We start from the raw sequence: 19,666 nt of genomic DNA on the forward strand, positions 1-19,666 counted from the left end.
AGAAAATGGGTGGCCGGGGAGTTGGTCCTCCCTCTGACAGCAGGGTCATGAATGTGTTTGCCTGTGAAAGTCTTTGTAATTTAAATCATGTCTAAAACAAATAGTTCAGGAATATGTGTCCATATTTGTCTGTTCATGAACCTGTGGCATGGAGAGAGGGTGTAAAGAAGGTACTTTCATCACATCGATTAACATAGTGACAGCACAGTAATCCGACTAAACCCACCAAATCTACGAGGCCTCAAGCAGGATCTGCTCTTACATCACTGCAAAGGTAGCCCTGAATAGCTGGAGATCTGATGTTTACATCTAATTAGGGTCTCGGTAAACAATCTTTAAATCAGCCATTCACTGCCTCTAGAGCTGTTGACTTTTTAACTTATATTTGTAGTCCTGGTCTGTTGCTTGACATGACAATTCAGTCCTCAGTCGGGCAGCTGGTTTACCGCCCAAGTTTCACTGTCACCTTGGAGAGTTTCAGGTTATCATATTTTGAATAACAGCTACTTTTTAAGTTGACAAAACTTACAAATATTCCTTAAACTTGATACTGAGTTTACAATTATCTGCTGATATGATTCAGATTGATGGTATAAAGCATAAAATTACTTTTATAGTAATTTTATCTGTAATTATAGTAGGGTCATATGGCCTACAATTACAAATAAAATTATTAATTTCATTAGTAATTATAGGTTATATTTCTAATATTTTGTGAATTTACAGAAAAAAAATGTAGATTCAGCACTGTCCCAGTTCAATAGGATAGAAGAGAGAAATGATAGAATAGAGTCTGGCTTACAAACCAACCCATCTTATTGTCTTATAGAGATGACCCTTTATGATGGGTTGTTATTTACCAGGAGACTCAATCATCAGAAATAATGAAAAAAACTACTATGATTCCAATAATATGACTGGAAACAGTTCTATGAACCAGCACAGGGAAATTACACCGTGAACAATGGAAAAAAGCATATAGAAATGAGTTAAAATCATGTAAGTTTCAAAGTAGCCAACATTTATTCAGTTTCATAGTGACCCAGCACTGAATTACTGAAAATCCAGGTTTCTTACAATGCTTCTTTCTGCTCGATCTAAACCAGTCACGCAGCTCCTGTTTTGCTCCAAACTTCCATTAAAATATGACTCAGATCAAGCTGATGGCGTTTTTTTATCGTTCACTATAGCCTTATGACTGATCACGAGCACTTTGTCAGGTCTAAGGAGCATTAATTGTAAATAACCAGGGCAGCTGAGTTTGCAGCTGGGAGCTCTTGTTTGCCCTGTTTTTGCCTGCTAGTTGTCTCCACTTTCCTGATTCTGCGCTACCCTTTAATTACATGTAACACTGTAGTTCATTTAAATATACACTTAACATTCAGATTTCTGGTAGGTATGTACGGATAACTGTCATATTTGATTTTTGTCTAAAAGTGATCCTTTTGATGCTGCTCTTTACTGTTTATGATCATGAAAACAGAAATTATTTAAAAAATCAGTTTTACACACTACACTTGTCATAAAAAGAAAATTAACAGTAAAGGTACAAAAAGTGGCCAAACATATGCTCTTAATTCTGTAGTCATGATGTGAAGTCCAGGTTTTTCATCAATTTGATAAGATTTAAGAATGTTCTTCAGAAATCTATAAATAAGTGACTAGTTTGCATTACGTGCTGCTAAGGGGGGGGGGGGGGGTCGCAATCATAAAAGGGCTTTTCTCTCAGGTTAAATCTGGAAAGTTATTTTAAGCGTATGAAGTAAATCCTGCAGGACCACCTCTTACTGAAAACTGAATGGTCAAGTGTTCAGTAATGATTTTTCACACCTTTAAATATGTCTTCACAAATATGTTGACACAAATACGTCTTCCGCGCAGTCATTTTTAAAGTTTATCTAACTCATCCATCAATATGTCTGTCTTTCTGTTCATCGGTTTCGTTAACCTTGTTTGATTTTTTATTTCTCACTTAATAAAGTGAGCAGTAAATTAGCAGTTCCTCAACTGATCTGTTCTCTCTGCTTCCAGTATACAGTTTTCTGAAATATACTACATAAGCCACTACATTTTATAAATGGTACTTCAAGTGATTCATGTCTTATTTATTTTTGCCAATCAGTGTTGACAAAATTAAGTTTCAGCCAGTTATCACAGTCTCTCTCTCTCTCTCTCTCTCTCTCACTCACACACACGTATATTTATTAAGTACTTAAACAAGCCAGATGTTCAAACCAAATCCAGACCTCAAAAGCTTTACTATTCTGGAGCAATTAATGTGTGTTTTGATCACTAAAGATTAGAGCTTTAAGTCTCACATGACATCGAGTCACATTTATATTTTACTGGAATCATGTGACCTCCACTGGTGTGAAAACAGGCCCGGTTGTGTGTGCGAGTGCGTGCGTGCGTGCGTGCGTGCATGTCGCGACCTCGCTGCAGACAGCTGCTAGTGGCCATTAATGAGGGCCTGCTGCACCCGGGCCAGTGTCCATCGTTCCTGAAGTTTCCGCCGCTCTCCGTGGCGGAGCTGCCGGCTCGTTGTGTGTTAGAGTCCCCCTTCTCGTCTTCGCAGCTCCCCCTCCCTCGGCCTCCTTCCTCCCAGCCCTGCGCTCTGCTCTATATGCGGCGTGCCGGCAGCGGGAGGAATCCACTCCAAATGCTTTCCATATTAGTCCACAGAATGTGATTCCACATAGCAGAGTCCCAGCTCAAGCGGGACAGCGAGGCAGCCGGAGACGCCGAGGAGACGGGCGCCACAGGCCCAGAGCAAGGCGAACCCGGGATGGGCACGGAGGAGAAGAGTCCAGCTGGAGGGAAGCAGAAGAAGACAAAGGATGCGTCCACACCAGCGGTGCCGGATGGTGCCCCCACGTGCTGCGGCTGCCGCTTTCCCCTGCTCGTAGCTCTGCTGCAGCTGCTGCTGGGCGTCTCCATTGCAGCAGTGGCCTTCATCATGGCAACCATCAGCCCCTCTCTGCAGGCCAGGGAGACGCCGCACTGGGCTGGGATCATTGTAAGCTCTTCCTGTCCGCCTCACTGCAGCTGCATCGTAGGGCGGTGGCCCATCGCGGCCCGAAAGGAGCGCGCTGCACGCCGCCCCTCTGACAGGAACACAGACAAATGCACACTCACAGATTGCATGCGCTTCTGTGTATGCATGGGCCACTTAATCGTACCGCGTGCGTGCGTGCGTGCGTGCGTGTTTCTCATGATGAGCTCGGGATTCATCACAAAAAATTACTTACATTCAGTGAATTGCTGTCAATGACAACACAGATTCAGCATCTAAATGCAGGGGCAGCAGGGGCTGTAGTGGTTGGAGCCGCCAATTTCCACTCAGAGGACTTGGGTTTGAATCCATCCTCCTGCTGTAGTTCCCTTGGTCAAGGCTAAGGTACTTAACCCTGTACTGATACAGTAAAATGATGCTGCTATATACAAGGGTAAATCACTAAGTGGCAAAAGTTTGGAGAAAAGATAAATGAACAAATGGAAACGTGGCTCTGGAAGTCGTGCGATGATAAACACTGTTGAGGAGGCACCTCGACCTGCCCGACTCGGACAGTTGGTTACAGAGCAGCGACCGCCACCACGTGGGAAATCCTGCACCATTTCTCAAACTCTGGTAGGGACGAGATGGCAGATACGCAGCGGACAGTGTGTTCAGACGTTTCTCTGCATGAGTCACAGCTTATTTTTGGTTCTGTAGAGGTTGATCCTGGAAAGACTGAGCGAGCGTGGCAGCTACAGGCGCACACAGTTTGCATTTTTCCTTCGCACGGGGACAAGACTCTTGTGACACTGTAGAAATCAATAAAGGTCTCCAGTTTTAGGGGGACTACGTTCCCCCAAGCCTACGGCGGTGTGGATAAGCTATAATTATCCTGTGTGGCTGACTGTGATTTGGGAACGCCTTCGATTTAAGTGAGTAAGGAGGAGATGGAATGAAAGAACGTTCACTGGAGCGAATAGTGTGAAAAATCGTTGGTTCCTGTGAGATTTAACTGGTTTCTTTAACCGTTCTGTGACGTTACTGCGGAGACACGGAAAAGAACGAACACCCTTCTGAGCCTGTAAAACAAAGTCATGGATTCGCACACTTCTTTTACGCGGAGGACCCAGGAACTTGCTGTGCCTGTATCTTACAGTTTACTCCCATGCTTATGAACATGGAGATGTTAACTAGATGTTCCATACGGAACGTTAATCGTTGTTCTTTTAGGGCTCACCACCCGATATCTACAGATTTGATCTTTGCACAGGGGCGTTTGAACAGAGCACTGGAAAATGCCCAGTGGCTTTTTGGAAACTCTGCCTAAATATGGCAAACCCCTCTGCCATAAAGGGCCGTTTAGACACAGGTGGACCGCTCTGGCACCAGCACTTTCAAAACAGCTTATGGTTATGAGCAACCAAGAATTGATGTAAGAACAAGAAGATCCTGAGACGCAAACAAGGCCAACTTGGCCCAGGGGGTTTTTTTCAAGCCTGATCAGCTGAACATCTCAGCATAACCTTGCAGAACAAACAGCTGATGACCTCACTTTCATTGTGAGACACACATGATCTGCAGGAATTTCCACACTGTTGTAGCCCAGTGTGGTGTTACTTTTAACATTTTGAAAATATATGTCATATGACATTAATAACGCCTCCAATGCAGTCATAGAGGATGAGAATGTACCTCAACATTACTGCTCCTTTCAACTGGAAAGCCAGAACCAGAACTCAAGCAGTTCCTCAGCACCAAGCTGACAGTGCAACATTATCCTAACAGTGAACCAGGAAGCCTTTCTAGGCTGTGTTAAGGTGGTCTGCTGGTGACAGAAAGAGGAGAGCAGATGCATATTGGGTATTGTGACAGGCAGGCGACTGAGGATTCCTCTGTGATTCATGACTTCACCCACTGCTCTGTCGATTTTGGGAAACGACCCATTTGTGTGGCGTGACTCCTCTTGCCAAGTCACCATCCCAGTATCTCCAGGCGACTCACGGTGACGATGCCGATTGTTCTTCCCAGAAGACGAACCCTCGATTATATCATCAGACAGAATAGCTCATAATGCAACTGAGGACAAATTCAGCACATCAACCTTTTAGGGACTATAAATATGACCCACTGTTACTGGCTGACAAGTTGAAACAGGTCGTTTGGGCTGTCAGAAGACTTTGGGGTACAGAGGGGGACCATTCGCTGTTGCGCAGCAGTTTGTAATGAACAGAAGGGTGCGAAAGCCACGTTGCAAAGGGTGATGTGGAGCTTCAGCAGAACCTTAGAAGGTTCAGCCTAATGAGAACAGCCACAAGTGGCAGCATGTGTCGGCGGCCGTTAAATCGCTAATATCGTAGTGACAAATCAAGTGAACTTTTAACCTGAAGGTTGTTTGTTCAAGACACACTTCTTTGCACTGCGGTTGTGTGCCTTTGAACCCTGAACTGCTCCAGTGAAGAGCATTTGCACTTGTCCCCTACATAACAGGATCCCATAGAATGAAAAAACTGATACAACAGCTCATGGAAATACACACCAGGCTTTTTGTTATGTACAACCGTTAGGCAGTCAATTTACTTCCTCAATAGGTATTCTATTCTGTAGCACAGTTAGTATCACACAAGATTCACAGTGAGGTTTTCGTCCCTCACTGGGTAGAACAAGAGCATTAACCAGTACATTAGTAAGGTAACAGTGAGCATTAATGTAGCAGGAGGCTTTGAATGGTGGTGGCTGCACTGCTCTGTATTAATACAGGCACTGGATGGAGACAGATATTCTTTCTTTGTGTTACCACAGTCACACATAACTAAACCCAGTACTATATATATAGTACTTCCTATTCTATCGCACTGACAGTCTCAACCAATCACAGTGATCGATTAAGGTAATTCTGAAAAGCAAATGAAATAGCAGATGCTTTTTGCCAAAGCGGGGGTGCAGTGGCGCAGCGGGTTTGGCCAGGTCCTGCTCTCTGGTGAGTTTGGGGTTCGAGTACCGCTTGGGGTACCTTGCGATGAGCTGGCGTCCCGTCCTGGGTGTGTCCCCTCCCCCTCCAGCCTTGTGCCCCGTGTTGCCGGTTTAGGCTTCAACTCGCCGCAACCCCACTCGGAACAAGCGGTTTCAGTCAACGTGTGTGTTTTTCCCCAAAGTGACACCAAGGTTGCATGCTCCTGCTTAATATTAACTTTTAAAAATAAACATGCAAATATTAATTTCAGTATGTGAATAACAAAGTTTTAATAAGCTAATGAGTTTAACAGTTTAATATGTTTTAATAACATCATTTACCTTTGCATTAGCATAAATAAAGCCTGAGCCTCACACTCAAATTACGATGTAACATGAAACATGTTAGTGATGCTGCGCGGGGTGTCTAAGGCACAGACAAAGACATCGATCTTGTGAAGTTTGATTCCTTGCATCATAAACATGAATGGGCCAAATTCTGACAATGTCGCCGTTCACAGTGCACCGTCTCACATTTTTAGGCTTCCTCGATGAACTCTGGACCTGTGTGACCCTGCACTGCACAAGAACTTAGACAATGGATGAATAATGCAAAATATAACATTAAAAGACAAACTACGCATTTTCACTACAAATATGACATATGTCAGTGTTATCACTATAATACATTAAAATACCCCTTCTTCATATTTTAATTTTAGGTGACTTTTTGTCTGGGAACTGGTTATTTATTCTCTGAGAGATCATGGTAATTCGATGCCCTCAGTGCGAGAATTCACTTAACCGGATGATTTCACCAAACAAACTAAGCCTGTTATGTGCGCATTGGGTGCACCTGTTCAAATGGGTCAGCGACTCCAAGGTGGCCTTAGATAAAAGCATCAGCTGAGAAATGAATTAACACACATGTACAGTATGTGCTTGCAGCTGCATTCATGTGTGCCAATGAGCTGCGCCATGAGCTGCGCCATGTGCTGCGCCATGTGCTGCGCCAGCGTGCGAGAGGAAGCGGCCTCCGCGGACAATCCCACACATTCAGCCAAATGAGACGCTCACAAGACACACGGCTCTGAAAAAACACTGAGGTCACCAGCATCCTCTGCACACACAAACAAGCTGGAGAAAAACAATCAAATTAGATGCTGCATGTTAGTCACAAGACTCACATTGCCCAGAGAGGGGTTCATCACCCAGAGAGAAACGCATTCAATTTGCTACGGCAGTAATTATATCATCTGATGCTATCATGCACAGCCCGTTCTTGGCCTTCAGGAAACTCGCACTATGTGTATCAAATATAAGAAATTTAACAACGTGCTTTTTTCTGCAGCAAATATTCCACGGCATTGCCGTGATGCGTGCGGACTGAAAGATATCAGAAAAAAAATGCTGCTCTTTTGCAGGTTTGCCTAGTGGCTGTGCTGGGGTTTATCCTGTGCTGTGTCACATACTTACCAGATGAGAAGACGTCAAAGCAATTCATTGCTAAGGTGAGAAAATATATTCATAGACTCATATTTAGGCTTTTTCCCCCTGTACTGTTTATGTTCCTTATCTGCCTATTTCTTAATATATTTGTCAGCAAACTGTCTATCTACTGTATGTTAGGTGCAACTCTTATATATAGTAGTAATACTTGCCCCATCATTTGAGGATGCAAAGCAGACACAAACCTAATCATTCAGAACTACATACAGTGTCAATTTAATGTAAAACCATACTGTATACAAATTGTGACACTTTATATTTTATTAGAAAATATAAACTCAAGTATCTATTACAAGTTAATGGCAATATACAGAGTACTCTTGTGCCTATAACCAATAAACCAGATGAAAGTATATGGTTGTGTACAAGTGCACAGTGTATAAAAGTAGCAATTAACACAGTAAGATTTACTTGGGGAAAAGAATCAAATACACAAACTATCATTCCTAATTCTGGAAAAGAGTTCACTGATTTTTCATTTGAAAAATTTTCGATTAAAAAAAGATTTATTTTTAATAGCCTTCTGTCATACCAGTCTGTTGCGGGGCAGAAGTGACCTGTGTTTATGCATCCAGCCATTAGTTGGTGGTAAGAAGCACTAAAACAGAGGAGTGTGAGACCATCTTCATTCAACTCTCTTCCACGGTGTTTAGAATTCATGTCTGGTGTTACTGAGGGTCAGTGATCAGTAACAAGATGAGGAACATTGCACATTTATGGGGAAAAAAAAATCAGCCAACAACCTGCATTAAACAGGAGTTTCTTGACACTTTGTATTTTTAGTCATTTTAAATTTTCTTTTACATTGCACATGTCTATGGCATGAACCGTTGGGATGAAGACGGGTGTGTTTTTTTATTTTCAGTAGTTTGAAATTAATTTCAATGACAGTCAATAAAAAATAATGAACTAAGGCATAGTTTTATCTGTTTTCACAAAACCTAATGAGCAAATAAATCGAGGAATGGCTGTAGCTTTTATTGACCAAGAAATAGTCCTACAAGCGACTTTGGATTAACCAACAAATTGCGATACGAACAGAGTTCCGCCCGGTGTTGTGCTTGTAAATTAAAGAACCAGTGCAATTGCATGAAATGATTTTCGATTTTACTTGCACTCTGGTCTCAGTAGTGGTGAGTAGTGGAGACTGTGCATTGCAGGCAAGCAGTGAGAAGGCTTTGAGCAGTACCTTCACTGTGCGGCTGGCCTCTCGGTCCCATCACAGCTCCTCTACTTCCTGATGTGCACTCTGGGCCTGGTGCTGTCCGTGTTGGCCATCGCCTTTGCCTGCCACCACTATGCCCAGATCAGCGCCTTCAGCTGCCAGGAGCGTGGTGAGGACTGCTTCTGCACCCTGGAGCCTGAAGACCCCATTGCCCGCACCTTCCTGTACACTGGCGTGAGCGACTGTGCCACCGTCACCAGCACGCTACGCCTCTACTTCCTGCTGCAGGTGGCACTCAACTTGGCGCAGGCACTCGTATGCCTGACGGGCGCCTTCATCATGTGGAAGCATAGATACCAGGTGTTCTTTGTGGGAATGCAGTCGGCCTCTTCGCCCGGCCAGCAGTGGCAGAAGATCTAACGGGCGTGGCCATATTACCTAGGTAGCCGTAGCTGTACCTGTGCCCGCCGTAGGCTCCGTACAGGGACAGGGTCACAGCTCAACCAGTACCCTCCCTGGATGTGCTCTCCAAAACCAACATGTTTCTTCTGCCATGCACAGCATGGAAAGCAGGAATCTGTGCGCATGCCGTTTCTTACACTTACAGCTAATCATTTATCTCTCACTTTTCTTCACAAACACTCTAATTTACTCATTCATCAAGAATGGCAATTTTTTACTGGATCAGTTCAGGGTAAGTACTTTGGATCAAGGGTTACACAGCAGGAGGGGTTGAGATTCAAACCTAAATCTTTTTTAAATGCAAGGCAGCAGCTCTGACCATTGCACCACCTGCTGCCCCACTTCATTAGTTACATTACAGGTGTACGGATATTTCAAACTATACTTGAATGATTTTCATTCTTCAAATGACAAGAAAAGCAGCACAACTCATTAGGAAATGTTTCCCAAAATGCTGAGGAGCCAGAAGTAAACATAGGGTGTCTTGCAGACCAGAAAGGATGCTGGTTCAATCCCCACTTTCCTGCTACTACTGTAGCAACTCTGAGCAAGGTACTTATTCGCCATTACTCTGGAAGTCCAGGGGCTGCAGGGGGCATGGCGGTTACAGCTGCTCCTTTCCTCTCAAAAAACACAGGTTTGAATCCCAGCTGTTGCTGTAGTACACGATCAAGGTACTTACCCTGAAGCGATACAGTAGAAATTACCCAGCTGAATAAATGGGGAAAATTACTGTATGTAGCTTAACACTAAGTCTTTCTGGAGAAAAAGTGCCACTTAAATGAATAAATGTAAATGTAAAATGTGTTGGATGAGGTACTAATAATCAGCTAATAAAAAAAATGATAAAATATTCATTTAAAAAAGTAATTAAGTTAACCCAGTTAAGGGTGGGGTAAACGTAAACCTGGCATACAGACCACCCTCCGTGGACTGAGCTGCAGACCAGTAGTATCTGAGGACAAGGTGCAGGGAAGGAGTATTTTTGTACAGTTTTTTTTTTTTTTTTACTCATTTATTTACTGTAACCCATTCATTGGGCTTTGCTAAAGTCATGTGTTTTTATGAGACAAACCAGGATGTGTGTTTTCATGCTGATGAAAACGGTTTCCCAGTTTATTTTACTGTTAGAATTTGTTTGGCTAAAATGAAGAGCCACACTTTATTAGTGTACCGTATTAGAGAACACATTTTAACATATATATTTTACTTTTCCTTTCCTGAAATCTGTTTGTTGGGGAGCGAGAAATCAATTTGTTTTTGACTGCTAATTACAGGCCAAAAATAGAACAGAATGCTGCATTTATTCAAGTTACCTGCATGCAGCAACTAAGTCATTTTAGCTCATTCATACTACTTGGTTACAATTGACTTGATGATTGTTATGATTCTTATGATTGTTAATATAAAATGCTGCCTTACAGTTGTTACAAATGTTAACCGAACGCCTAAGACATTTTAACTGAACTGAATCCTTCCGAGTTCTGTTTAAAGGAATCTGGTTCCACTTATATGAATATATGTGCTATTTTGTGAAATTAACAGTGTGACTGAGATGAGAAACAGCCGAACGCCAACTTTCTGCTGCAAATACAAAGCTACCAAAGGTGATCCGATGTATCTGGGTAGGATCAGGAAATAATAATTAAAAAAAAATGTCATAGCTACAAGTCAAAGTGTTGATCTACATGACATGTGTAATGTGTCTGATAAAGTCATCGGCAGGTGGCGTATTGGTTATAGCTGCTGCCTTGCTCTCGAAGGACCTAGCTTGGAATCTCACCTCCTGCTATTGTATCCTACATCAGTGTGCATACTCTGAATTCATACAGTAATAATTACACTGCTACACGAATGGGTAAATCAGGGTTCAGTAGCTTAATACTGTCAGTTGCTATGGAGAAAAGCATAACGTAAATAAGTTAAAAAATATAATAACCCAACATAATCATAAGCAGGGAGAAAAAGAAATGTAAACGTATTACGGGAAGGATCAGACTTCAGAATTTCTCATATGGAAATTGAGCTGTTGCAACCTGTTTAATCAACCTGAAACAAGTTGTGAAGATGCAACTTTCCATTTATATCCAATGGTCAGAAACAACAGCTGCAGACTGAGGTCACAGAGCGGTGTTAATCTGGCCACATGCCTGTCTGTAGAACCTCAGGCTCCTGAAAGGAGCTCCTCCATTGTGGTGGGGCACCGCTGGGGCCCATACAGTGTGTCACGTACTGCCGAGGAGTGCGCATTCTTGGGAAAAGCACAGCAGTGCACACGCATGAGGGGAAAGTGCCCCTAATCTGATCCTACCCGTCTATCATGTGCCTCTCTGCGGGGGCCTGGCGCGGGGCCCAACGCTCTCAGCGCTCAGCCAACAGTGTGTCGCGTTATAGCTCTCGGTGGAGGTGGGGGGAGGGGCAGGTTGTGGGCCGAAACACAGGAAGCGCTCAGCTTGTCATGTGCCTCGCTGGCGCCCCCGCTCCAGCCACACAGGGGTTCGGGCTCTGTGCGCTGGGGGGCCGTCAGAGGGAAGGGAACTCAGACGGCCAACAGGACTCCACACAGATATGTTCCCCGACACATGGTAACACACTTTCCATTTGAAAACCTACAAACATCTCCATTCCACTCACAGGCTACACCACAGCCACTTCTTAAATGCTCTCAATCATAAACTATCATAAAACATAAAGCAAACTGGTTTTTTCCTCTGAAATATATGTCACGAACGAAAGGTTTTTAAATGGATAAAAGTTTGGGTTTGAGCGACACTGTGCTCCATCTGACCTTCGCCGCATTTGCCTTACAAACTGGTGCTCAGATACAAAACAAATGTTTTTGATGCTTATCTATATGCATATCTATATTCTCTGGAAGGTGGTTTATTTGTCCACTCTGTGCTCTAAGGAGTCCTTTATACTTTTAATAAAATACAAGAGGCTGTCAGGCTGTCACTGCTGGTTTTTTGTGTCCTTTATTTTTGCTTGCATCCAAGGGGGATTAGTGCATTCTGTTGAAAAAACAGTAGTACTTTGACTAAATTTGTGTAAAATGAATGCATCTCCTCATACCAAGTTAACTGGTATAATTACTATACGCATACATGTTGAAGTAGATGACAACAGACAGTAAGTTATTATAACAAGAAACACCATGTTTAATACCCAAGAGAGGAAAGGGCCTAGCATTATACTGTAAATGGTGGTGAAATAAATAACAGTAATGCTGAAAATAATAAACCCTGGTGGAACCTGCAACAGATGGGATTGCTTGACTCCCCAGTTCCTCTGCGTTCAAGGAAACGGTCACACCAGCGTGAAAGAGAGTTGGAGCGATCTTCATGTGGGCAGCCTGACTGACAGTTTGTCCAGCGTGACTGAAACAGTCACGTGTGAATCATCGGGGGGGGGGGGGGAGATATATAGAGATGTGTATATTTACACCGTTAACAGTTGTCATACTCAGAGAGGACTGTTTACAAAAACATTCTGTCCCTTGACATGTTCACCACCTGCTCAGAATGACGCTGTATGCAGAGTCAGAGCAGTAGAGAACATCCGACTCGGTCCTTTTCCGGCGTTTCCATCTGTCAGGACACAGTATTATGTATCAGAGATGGTATGGAGAAACTCACCACAGCACACAGTACAGTGCTGTGAAAAGGTATTTTCCCCTTTCTAATATTCTGTACTTTTGCAACTATTTGGTATTATACTTGATCAGATCTTTTTGTCAGATTTAGTTTTGTGTGAATGGAGCCTGAGAGAGAAAGTGATACCAGTACTGTTTTTATGTCATTTCCTTGGCGTGAAAGATAACGAAATGTGCAGTCATAGGTGTAAAAGAATAAGCCCTCTTCACAGTAACTACCTAGCTGTGTCACCTTTAGCTGTAATGACTGCAACACTTCCTGTAGCCATTGACTAAGGACCCACATGACTTTGGAGGGATTTTGTCCCACTGTCGCATGTAGAACTGGTTTAGCTGAGCAACTTTTTAGAAGTTTTTGAGCATCAACAGCTATATTCAGGACTTTTGACTAGGCCATTCCAAAACTCCATAAATTTATCATCTAAGTTAGTTTACTTCTGCCATTTTCACTCAGTGTAGGGTAAATGCAAGACCTGAGATGTTACCCTCGAATAAGGGTACACATTTTGATGGCTGCTTAAGTACTGTTGGTGTGCTGCCATTAATGTTTGTCAAAGGGGCAGAGAAGGTGTACCCTGCACAGGAATCTGACCCCTATTCATTTGAAGGGCCTTTCCTTGTGTCTGGCGACAGCTGCGATACTTAAACCCACTCCAGCGCAGCTAATTTTACACACAGCTATGCCCATTAGCACGCCTAGAAGCACCTGAGACGATCTGAATAGGACGAGCAGGCTCCATGAAATGGACTTTATCATGCTACTGAAAAAGAATGTTTGTTTGGTCCTTGAAGGAGCAAACACAATTTAATCTTGAAAACATGCTTAAATACAAAAGAGTTCCACTTTCCAGCACAAAAAAAAAAAAAAAAAAAAAAAAAAATCTCTCAAGTGGGTAGTGGCCATTCAGTCAAACACCCCAGCGTTACAAACACTTATAGAAACAGTCCAGGCACAGTTGGAAATACCTGGTAATACAACTGTATGACCCACATACATAAAGTGCACATATGGTGAGTGCACAGAACGACTGAACACACACTGAGCTTAAACATTATGATTTAGCAAAGTAAAATGTCCGATTGTGCTTTAAAAAAGGGGAATGAGTCAAAGGTGTGAAACGTGCGCGTATCATCTCATCGTCTGTGACACAGCAATCTCCTGTGATCATGCTCCGGCAGCACATGTGACTGAGTCAGGTCAAAGTTCCTTCTTGGGCAGTGTGTGTGTGTGTGTGTGTGTGAGAGAGAGAGAGAGATTGTCAGTGAGTGAGAGCAAGAGAGACATGTTCATTTGACAAGTAATCACAGGTTGCTGAGTTACAGACCAGTGACACAATGATCAAATCTAAACATCAATATTTAAAACGTATATATTTCCTCACACCGAAAAGTAAATACTACTTAGTGCAGTCCAAATTGACAGATGTTCCTCTGCAAACATGTTGAAGTGGCTAATACCTGATTATATGGTAATGATCATGTAACAAGTACCATGGCAATGAAGACCTTAAGCAATCTTGAGCCTGGTAAGCACTGTTGGTAAAAACATCTCCAAAATACCTTCTTTGTGACCACAACACTCCACATGTAACACATAGCGAGGCACATTTCAAGTAAATTCAGTAAACTATACATCTCACTCTAAATATACACATCAATGTGACTGCAGAAACTTTGTACAATGCTTTTCGCAACAAGGCACATTGTACGGTGGTGCAAGTTACACTATTTCCATCAGATAAAGGCACTTATGAGGCATTAATACAAAATGAGCAAAAGACTGAAGAGGAATGATTTGGCCAGAGGTCAGATGGATCTGATAAACTCCTGAACTCATTCAAAGGAACAGAATGTTGAGCTGTGGCTAAAGCAGAAATAGACTGGTTGTCTGGTTCCTTAAAAAGCACAAGTATAACTGGGGGAAACGCATGCTGGGAATGATGAAGACCTCCAGGATCCCCTGAGGCTGGGTTAGTCTACAGTCCCATCCCTCTTTGTCTATCAAGTTTGGACTAATACCAATTAAAGGCCTCTGGTTGTGTCATTCACAACTACTAAGCACTCCATTTCGTATAACACACTCATAAAGGACAACATCTTTTCAGAAAGAAAATATATTAATATAAAACTCCACCTGCATCCTGTACAGAGGATAAACATTTCTTTAGTGGACCAGCAAGCCAAACCTGTGAGGTTTCAGTTTTCGGCAGATGTCCACACCCAAGAAAGGAATCCCACCCACGCTTGAGTTCACCTGTCTCATACTGATAACAGCTGCCCAGGCAGAGAAAAAGAATAATAATACAGGACTTAATGACAACAAAAGAAGAATGGCAACAGCCTGCTGCAGAACTCCTGCCAAGTGTGGTTAGCGTGACTGACATGATTTTGGTCGGTTGTGGCATGCACAATGTGAGGGAGCATCTCCAAGGGCCCCTTAGTGGGTTGTCATGTGGTGGTTGGGCAGGGGGGGTCCCAGGAAGCCCATCCGTTGCTTGTTCTTCCGCTGTTCTGTCATCTGTAGGGGGAGAGGGATTGGTGGTAGAAGAGGTAAAGAGTGTTAGAATGCTTCACTTGCACTCCTGAGGCCATGGGGGAAGGTTACGGAGAAGAACATGGCTCACAGGAAAACATGGCTGAGTGAGAACACCCTAACGCACTACACTTCACCAGCACTTCTGCAAGGCAGGGGATTGGCAATGTAAAATCCTCTCGTTACCACATGGCTTAACAAAGACTCCCCGCTGACCAGTGGAACGGGCACTTGGACTGGACTGTATTAGGGCACCACCAGTGGAGTCACTGGCGCAACAAACTTCCACGAGTTTGTCATGAGCCGCGGCAAAAAGAATAATTTTAATATAAACTCTGCTGACATTTACAGCGATTATGACATTTCTAAACTTTGGCTTTGAAACAAATGAACTCGGGGTGGACAGGTGAGCGTTGCCTCACCTGCTCCTTGAGCTCAGCCAGCTGGGCTGAGAGCTGCGCCACCAGGTTCACAGTGCTGTCCAGCTTCTCCTGCAGCAGCCGGATCTCATTCTGCTCGCTGTCCCCTTCGCTGCTCACCAGGGACATGGCCCGCATGCGGGGGAACCAGTCCAAGTTCTTCTCCTGGAGACACAACAGAGAACAGGGTGTTGGTAGAGCGAAGGCATAAAATATTAACAAGGCGCACTGTGGACCCACTTCGCGCGCTGGGAGATTCACCGCTCAGGGCGCACTCTGCCCCGCAAGCACTGCTCAGCTGAGCGAGACGCAGAGTAAGATCCTTGTTGCTGTCACTTCAGAGAGATGTCCTATACTGTACTGAATAATGATGACAGCCACATAAGAGTGGCATAAATACTGCAAATCACACTGTTCTCAGGGAACACAGATCTATCAGGCTGATTACAGTCAATCAAAAGCTGACTTAGTGTGTGTTTTCCCGTGAGACAGACACCATCTCCATCAGGTAGAGCTGTGAATCTGCAGACACACTGAAGATTGTGCTGACATATGGTGAAACTGCACCCTTAGTTAGCACCGACACCTTCGGGCAACAATGGTTTTGCTACAATGACTGAGCAGGAGTGATGACTGGGCACAGGCTCTGTACACACAGATGAGGAGAAGAAAGCAAGCCCACACACTGAAGTTGTCCCTGGACCCCATCACAAAGGAAGACAAGCCCCTTTACCCCATCAAGGAGAAAGAGAGGTTTCAATATTCCACCAAGGAGGAACAGGAGTCTGTAAAGACACCTCCAGTCTGAGAGCAAGGGGCAGGAGGTGTAAACACATACACACACACATAGTGAATACTGGACCCGCCAGGTGCTCTTACGCAAGCATTCTCGCCTGCAGGACTGACAAGCTGCAGAGAATATTGAGATACAGTAAAGTCCATATGGTGCAAGATGTTTCTCCCTCTTCTGTTGCATAATAGATAGCAGGCTCTCCTCAATCCTGTGTCAATTCTGCCCAGGGAATGTTTAAACAGCAAGTGACGACACAACTCCCGCAGACAAACAGAAAACAAGCCCTAATTTTTTAGTTTGCAAGTTGCACAGAGCATTTCTGATGAATATCATCCCACATCACATCCATGTTTATCATCTTTCTCCTCTGTTAGGGAGCGCTGCCCCTGACAGAGTGAGTTTCATTGAAGGTGATACATTATGTGAGATGCCGGATGCAAGTTATAGGCGCATCTTTTTAAAAGTAAACATACCAACATTTTCTCAGTGTCTATGAAAATCTTGTTATTGCGTTTGTTTTAAAATCTCAGAATAAAATTTTAAAATTAAAATCCTGTTCTTTTGAAAACAGTATAAAAGGACTTGCAAAAACATATGTAAGGTGTAGCACATAGGATCCACATTTATCTATCTTCATTTATAACTGCATGGAAATCACTGCAAATATCAGCCAGTGCCAACCATATTCTACTGTTGCTCCTGTTACAGATTAGATTAATTTTGAGACAATGTAGAAAAGCTGAGCATGGAAGGATATGAGAGGAGCACAACCATTCTCGGCAAACGAAGGTAAACAGCAAAGTTAGTAGGAGCAAGTGGTCTCGATCAGTTGGCAAGGGCCGCTCACGGGAACAGAGCAGGGCCTGTGGTGACCGAGGTTGATGAATTGAGCCATTCTGCCCTCTTGGAGCAGGGGCGATGTGCTAATTTCCAGCTCTGGCCTCGAGGGAAGAAAAACAAGCTCAAAAACAACATCCTTTCTCATGTGAGTAAAGAAAAACAAGTCCTGCAAAAGAAAGCCTCTTCTCTTACACACCCCTGAAAAAAGGGCAGATCAGAGGATGTTTCGAATGTATGTACAGAACTGTCATGGAATTTGATAATTGAACCAAGCATAGATAAAGAACCAGGAAACCCAAATTAAATAACTTCAGACTAAAAAGTTACCTCCAATTATGTAATAGAGAGCACTATCAGAGCAAAACAGCCTTACAACAGTTACTGTCTCTATGGTTACCTTCAATTATATTAACGAGGTATCTCCTGACAGTCATCAGTGTGTAACAGCATAACATATATGACTAAACTGCAAGGATATTTTAGACTTTAATTTCATTCTGTTTAGTCTGAATCTCGGTTGTTGCCAACTTATGGATGGATGGATTGACTTTTCTTAGTTGCAAATAAGCTGATGTTGCCAGAGCAGGTCAATAACTAAACTGTATTTGGGTACAGTCAAAACAATAATTAATCAATTATGTAAGAACAGAAGTAAATAAAATTAGATGTTACCAAGAGCAACTAAATGAAAACAAACAACCATAAACAGAACTTGCTTTCCTCAGTGAGTCAAGCTGATTTTACAGTTATTTAGAAAGGCAAAGGTTTATTCAGGACACCAGATAGGAAGTAGTGGCTACAAAGCAAGTCACAGAGTTAGATGATTGCAGCTAACTACATGTTTACATGTTTTGGCTAGTTAACAAGTGATGTTCCATGGCAAACACTGACACAGAAATTCTGATTAGAAAGCATGCAGAGCTTGCTGCCTGATTAGTGAATAGTTCGCAAGCTCACTGTGCACATCAGGAGAATCCCCCCCCCCCCCCCCCCCCCCCCCCCCCAAATAAAACGTTTTCTTGGACTGGATGTCATGTTAAAATACATAGTGATTCTAATGTCTCCGGCAGACTAAGACACCCCCATGATATGTGATAATCCAAGACATGACTTTTGATATCCTGTGAGCACGGCACAGCAGGTGCTGTAAGAGGGATGTTGACTTGTAACCTGAGGTTTGACTCTTGTTCCTACAACCCATGAGCAATACATTTACCCTCAAATGACATATACATATACCGTGCTGTGTAAATAGACAAACATATGTAAGTAGCTTTGGATAAAGGTGTCAACTAAATGATAGATTAATAACGATACAACTATTCCATTCTTTACTTTAATTTCAAAGCAGACCAAATTTGAGGTTGTGGATTTTCACCCACTAAGCTGCTTGGCAACTCTTCCATAGCTCTCAGTTTTAATCTTTAAAAGTGAAAATGAGGAATGTTACTGAGAAATGCTACAGTACTCTTAAGAGTTGTTGGTAAAAGTTGTGACTGTGCTTGATTTAATTTAGGGGAAAACCAACTGACAGCCAAGAATGGCCAATGAAATGCACAGAAGTCAGTTGAAAATGACAAGGCCCCTTGGTCTGCAGTAAAAGTGACTTTAAATGATTAAGGTATTTTAAACATAAACTCAAAAGTACTAAGAAAGTTTACAAAAATGTAACTAACTACATTTCTTTCTTTACAAATACACTACTTAAGTAAAAGTAAAAAATAGTTGCTAAAAACTATACTGTAGAAAGACATTTTAGTAAGTAATGAAGTACATCGAACTCTTTACTCACTGCATTTGCACATCAGCAGCAAAATACGTTGAGGGAGCATGAAAGGTTTGAACCCTGTAAATTTTCAGTGAAGGAACAAACATGGTGTGAGAGGTGACAATGGAACAAGTGTCAATGCACAGACCCACATTTCCCAATAAATCTGGTGAGAAAGCTGAGATTTCAAATGATACATGAATGCACAAATTTAAGAAGCTGGTGTTAAAAAGTTTACATTTTCATCCCTGAGTCTGTAATCAGACTACTTTTACTGATTTAGCCATTAATTAAACACTTACAGTATGTAATCAGTTCAACATTTTCAATTTTAATTTAATTTTTGATTTTATAAATTTCACTGCAGGAAATTTAAAAAAAAAAAACAAAAAAAAAAACAATCCTGTCCTCCACAGAGATCTGTATATTTACTGAATCAGTTCAAGTGGTGAGCTTCCTCTCTTTGGATTTTAACCTGTGGTCTTCTGGTCACAAGATTCATAGCTGGTCACAGTTTCTTAAACACTGTATCACTTACTGTTTTTTCGTTAGATAAAAACACAGTTGTTTTCCCACCAAAC

The 19,666-nt window shown here is 42.7% G+C and overlaps 2 protein-coding genes across 5 annotated transcripts in view; one reads left to right on the forward strand and one right to left on the reverse strand.

Moving 5' to 3' along the window:
• The first annotated feature begins 2,386 nt into the window (after positions 1 to 2,386).
• Positions 2,387 to 9,744, forward strand: sspn (sarcospan (Kras oncogene-associated gene)). Its single transcript, XM_018765944.1, has 3 exons — positions 2,387 to 3,016; positions 7,369 to 7,455; positions 8,679 to 9,744. The coding sequence occupies exons 1-3, from the start codon at positions 2,786 to 2,788 to the stop codon at positions 9,036 to 9,038; spliced, it is 678 nt and encodes a 225-aa protein (XP_018621460.1). The 5' UTR covers positions 2,387 to 2,785; the 3' UTR covers positions 9,039 to 9,744.
• A 1,251-nt stretch (positions 9,745 to 10,995) lies between these two features.
• itpr2 (inositol 1,4,5-trisphosphate receptor, type 2) overlaps positions 10,996 to 19,666 on the reverse strand; it is a 102,466-nt gene continuing 93,795 nt past the window's right edge. For all 4 annotated transcript variants that reach the window (XM_018765985.2, XM_018765984.2, XM_018765982.2 and 1 more), the window contains 2 exons: positions 15,688 to 15,849; positions 10,996 to 15,250 (listed from right to left, as the gene is read on the reverse strand). In XM_018765985.2, the coding sequence (XP_018621501.1) occupies positions 15,170 to 15,250; positions 15,688 to 15,849 (243 nt within the window). In that variant the 3' untranslated portion in view covers positions 10,996 to 15,169. The remainder of the gene's footprint in view (positions 15,251 to 15,687; positions 15,850 to 19,666) is intronic.

The sequence above is a fragment of the Scleropages formosus genome, chromosome 5 (genome assembly GCF_900964775.1).
Source record: "Scleropages formosus chromosome 5, fSclFor1.1, whole genome shotgun sequence".
NCBI classification, from domain to species: domain Eukaryota; kingdom Metazoa; phylum Chordata; class Actinopteri; order Osteoglossiformes; family Osteoglossidae; genus Scleropages; species Scleropages formosus.

Bases quoted from the DNA above. Each gene is read 5' to 3' on its own strand.
- sspn (XM_018765944.1), top strand. From the start codon at position 2,786: ATGGGCACGGAGGAGAAGAGTCCAGCTGGAGGGAAGCAGAAGAAGACA. The intron at 3,017-7,368 runs GTAAGCTCTTCC...GCTCTTTTGCAG, and splicing joins CGCACTGGGCTGGGATCATT to GTTTGCCTAGTGGCTGTGCT. The intron at 7,456-8,678 runs GTGAGAAAATAT...GTCCCATCACAG, and splicing joins CAAAGCAATTCATTGCTAAG to CTCCTCTACTTCCTGATGTG.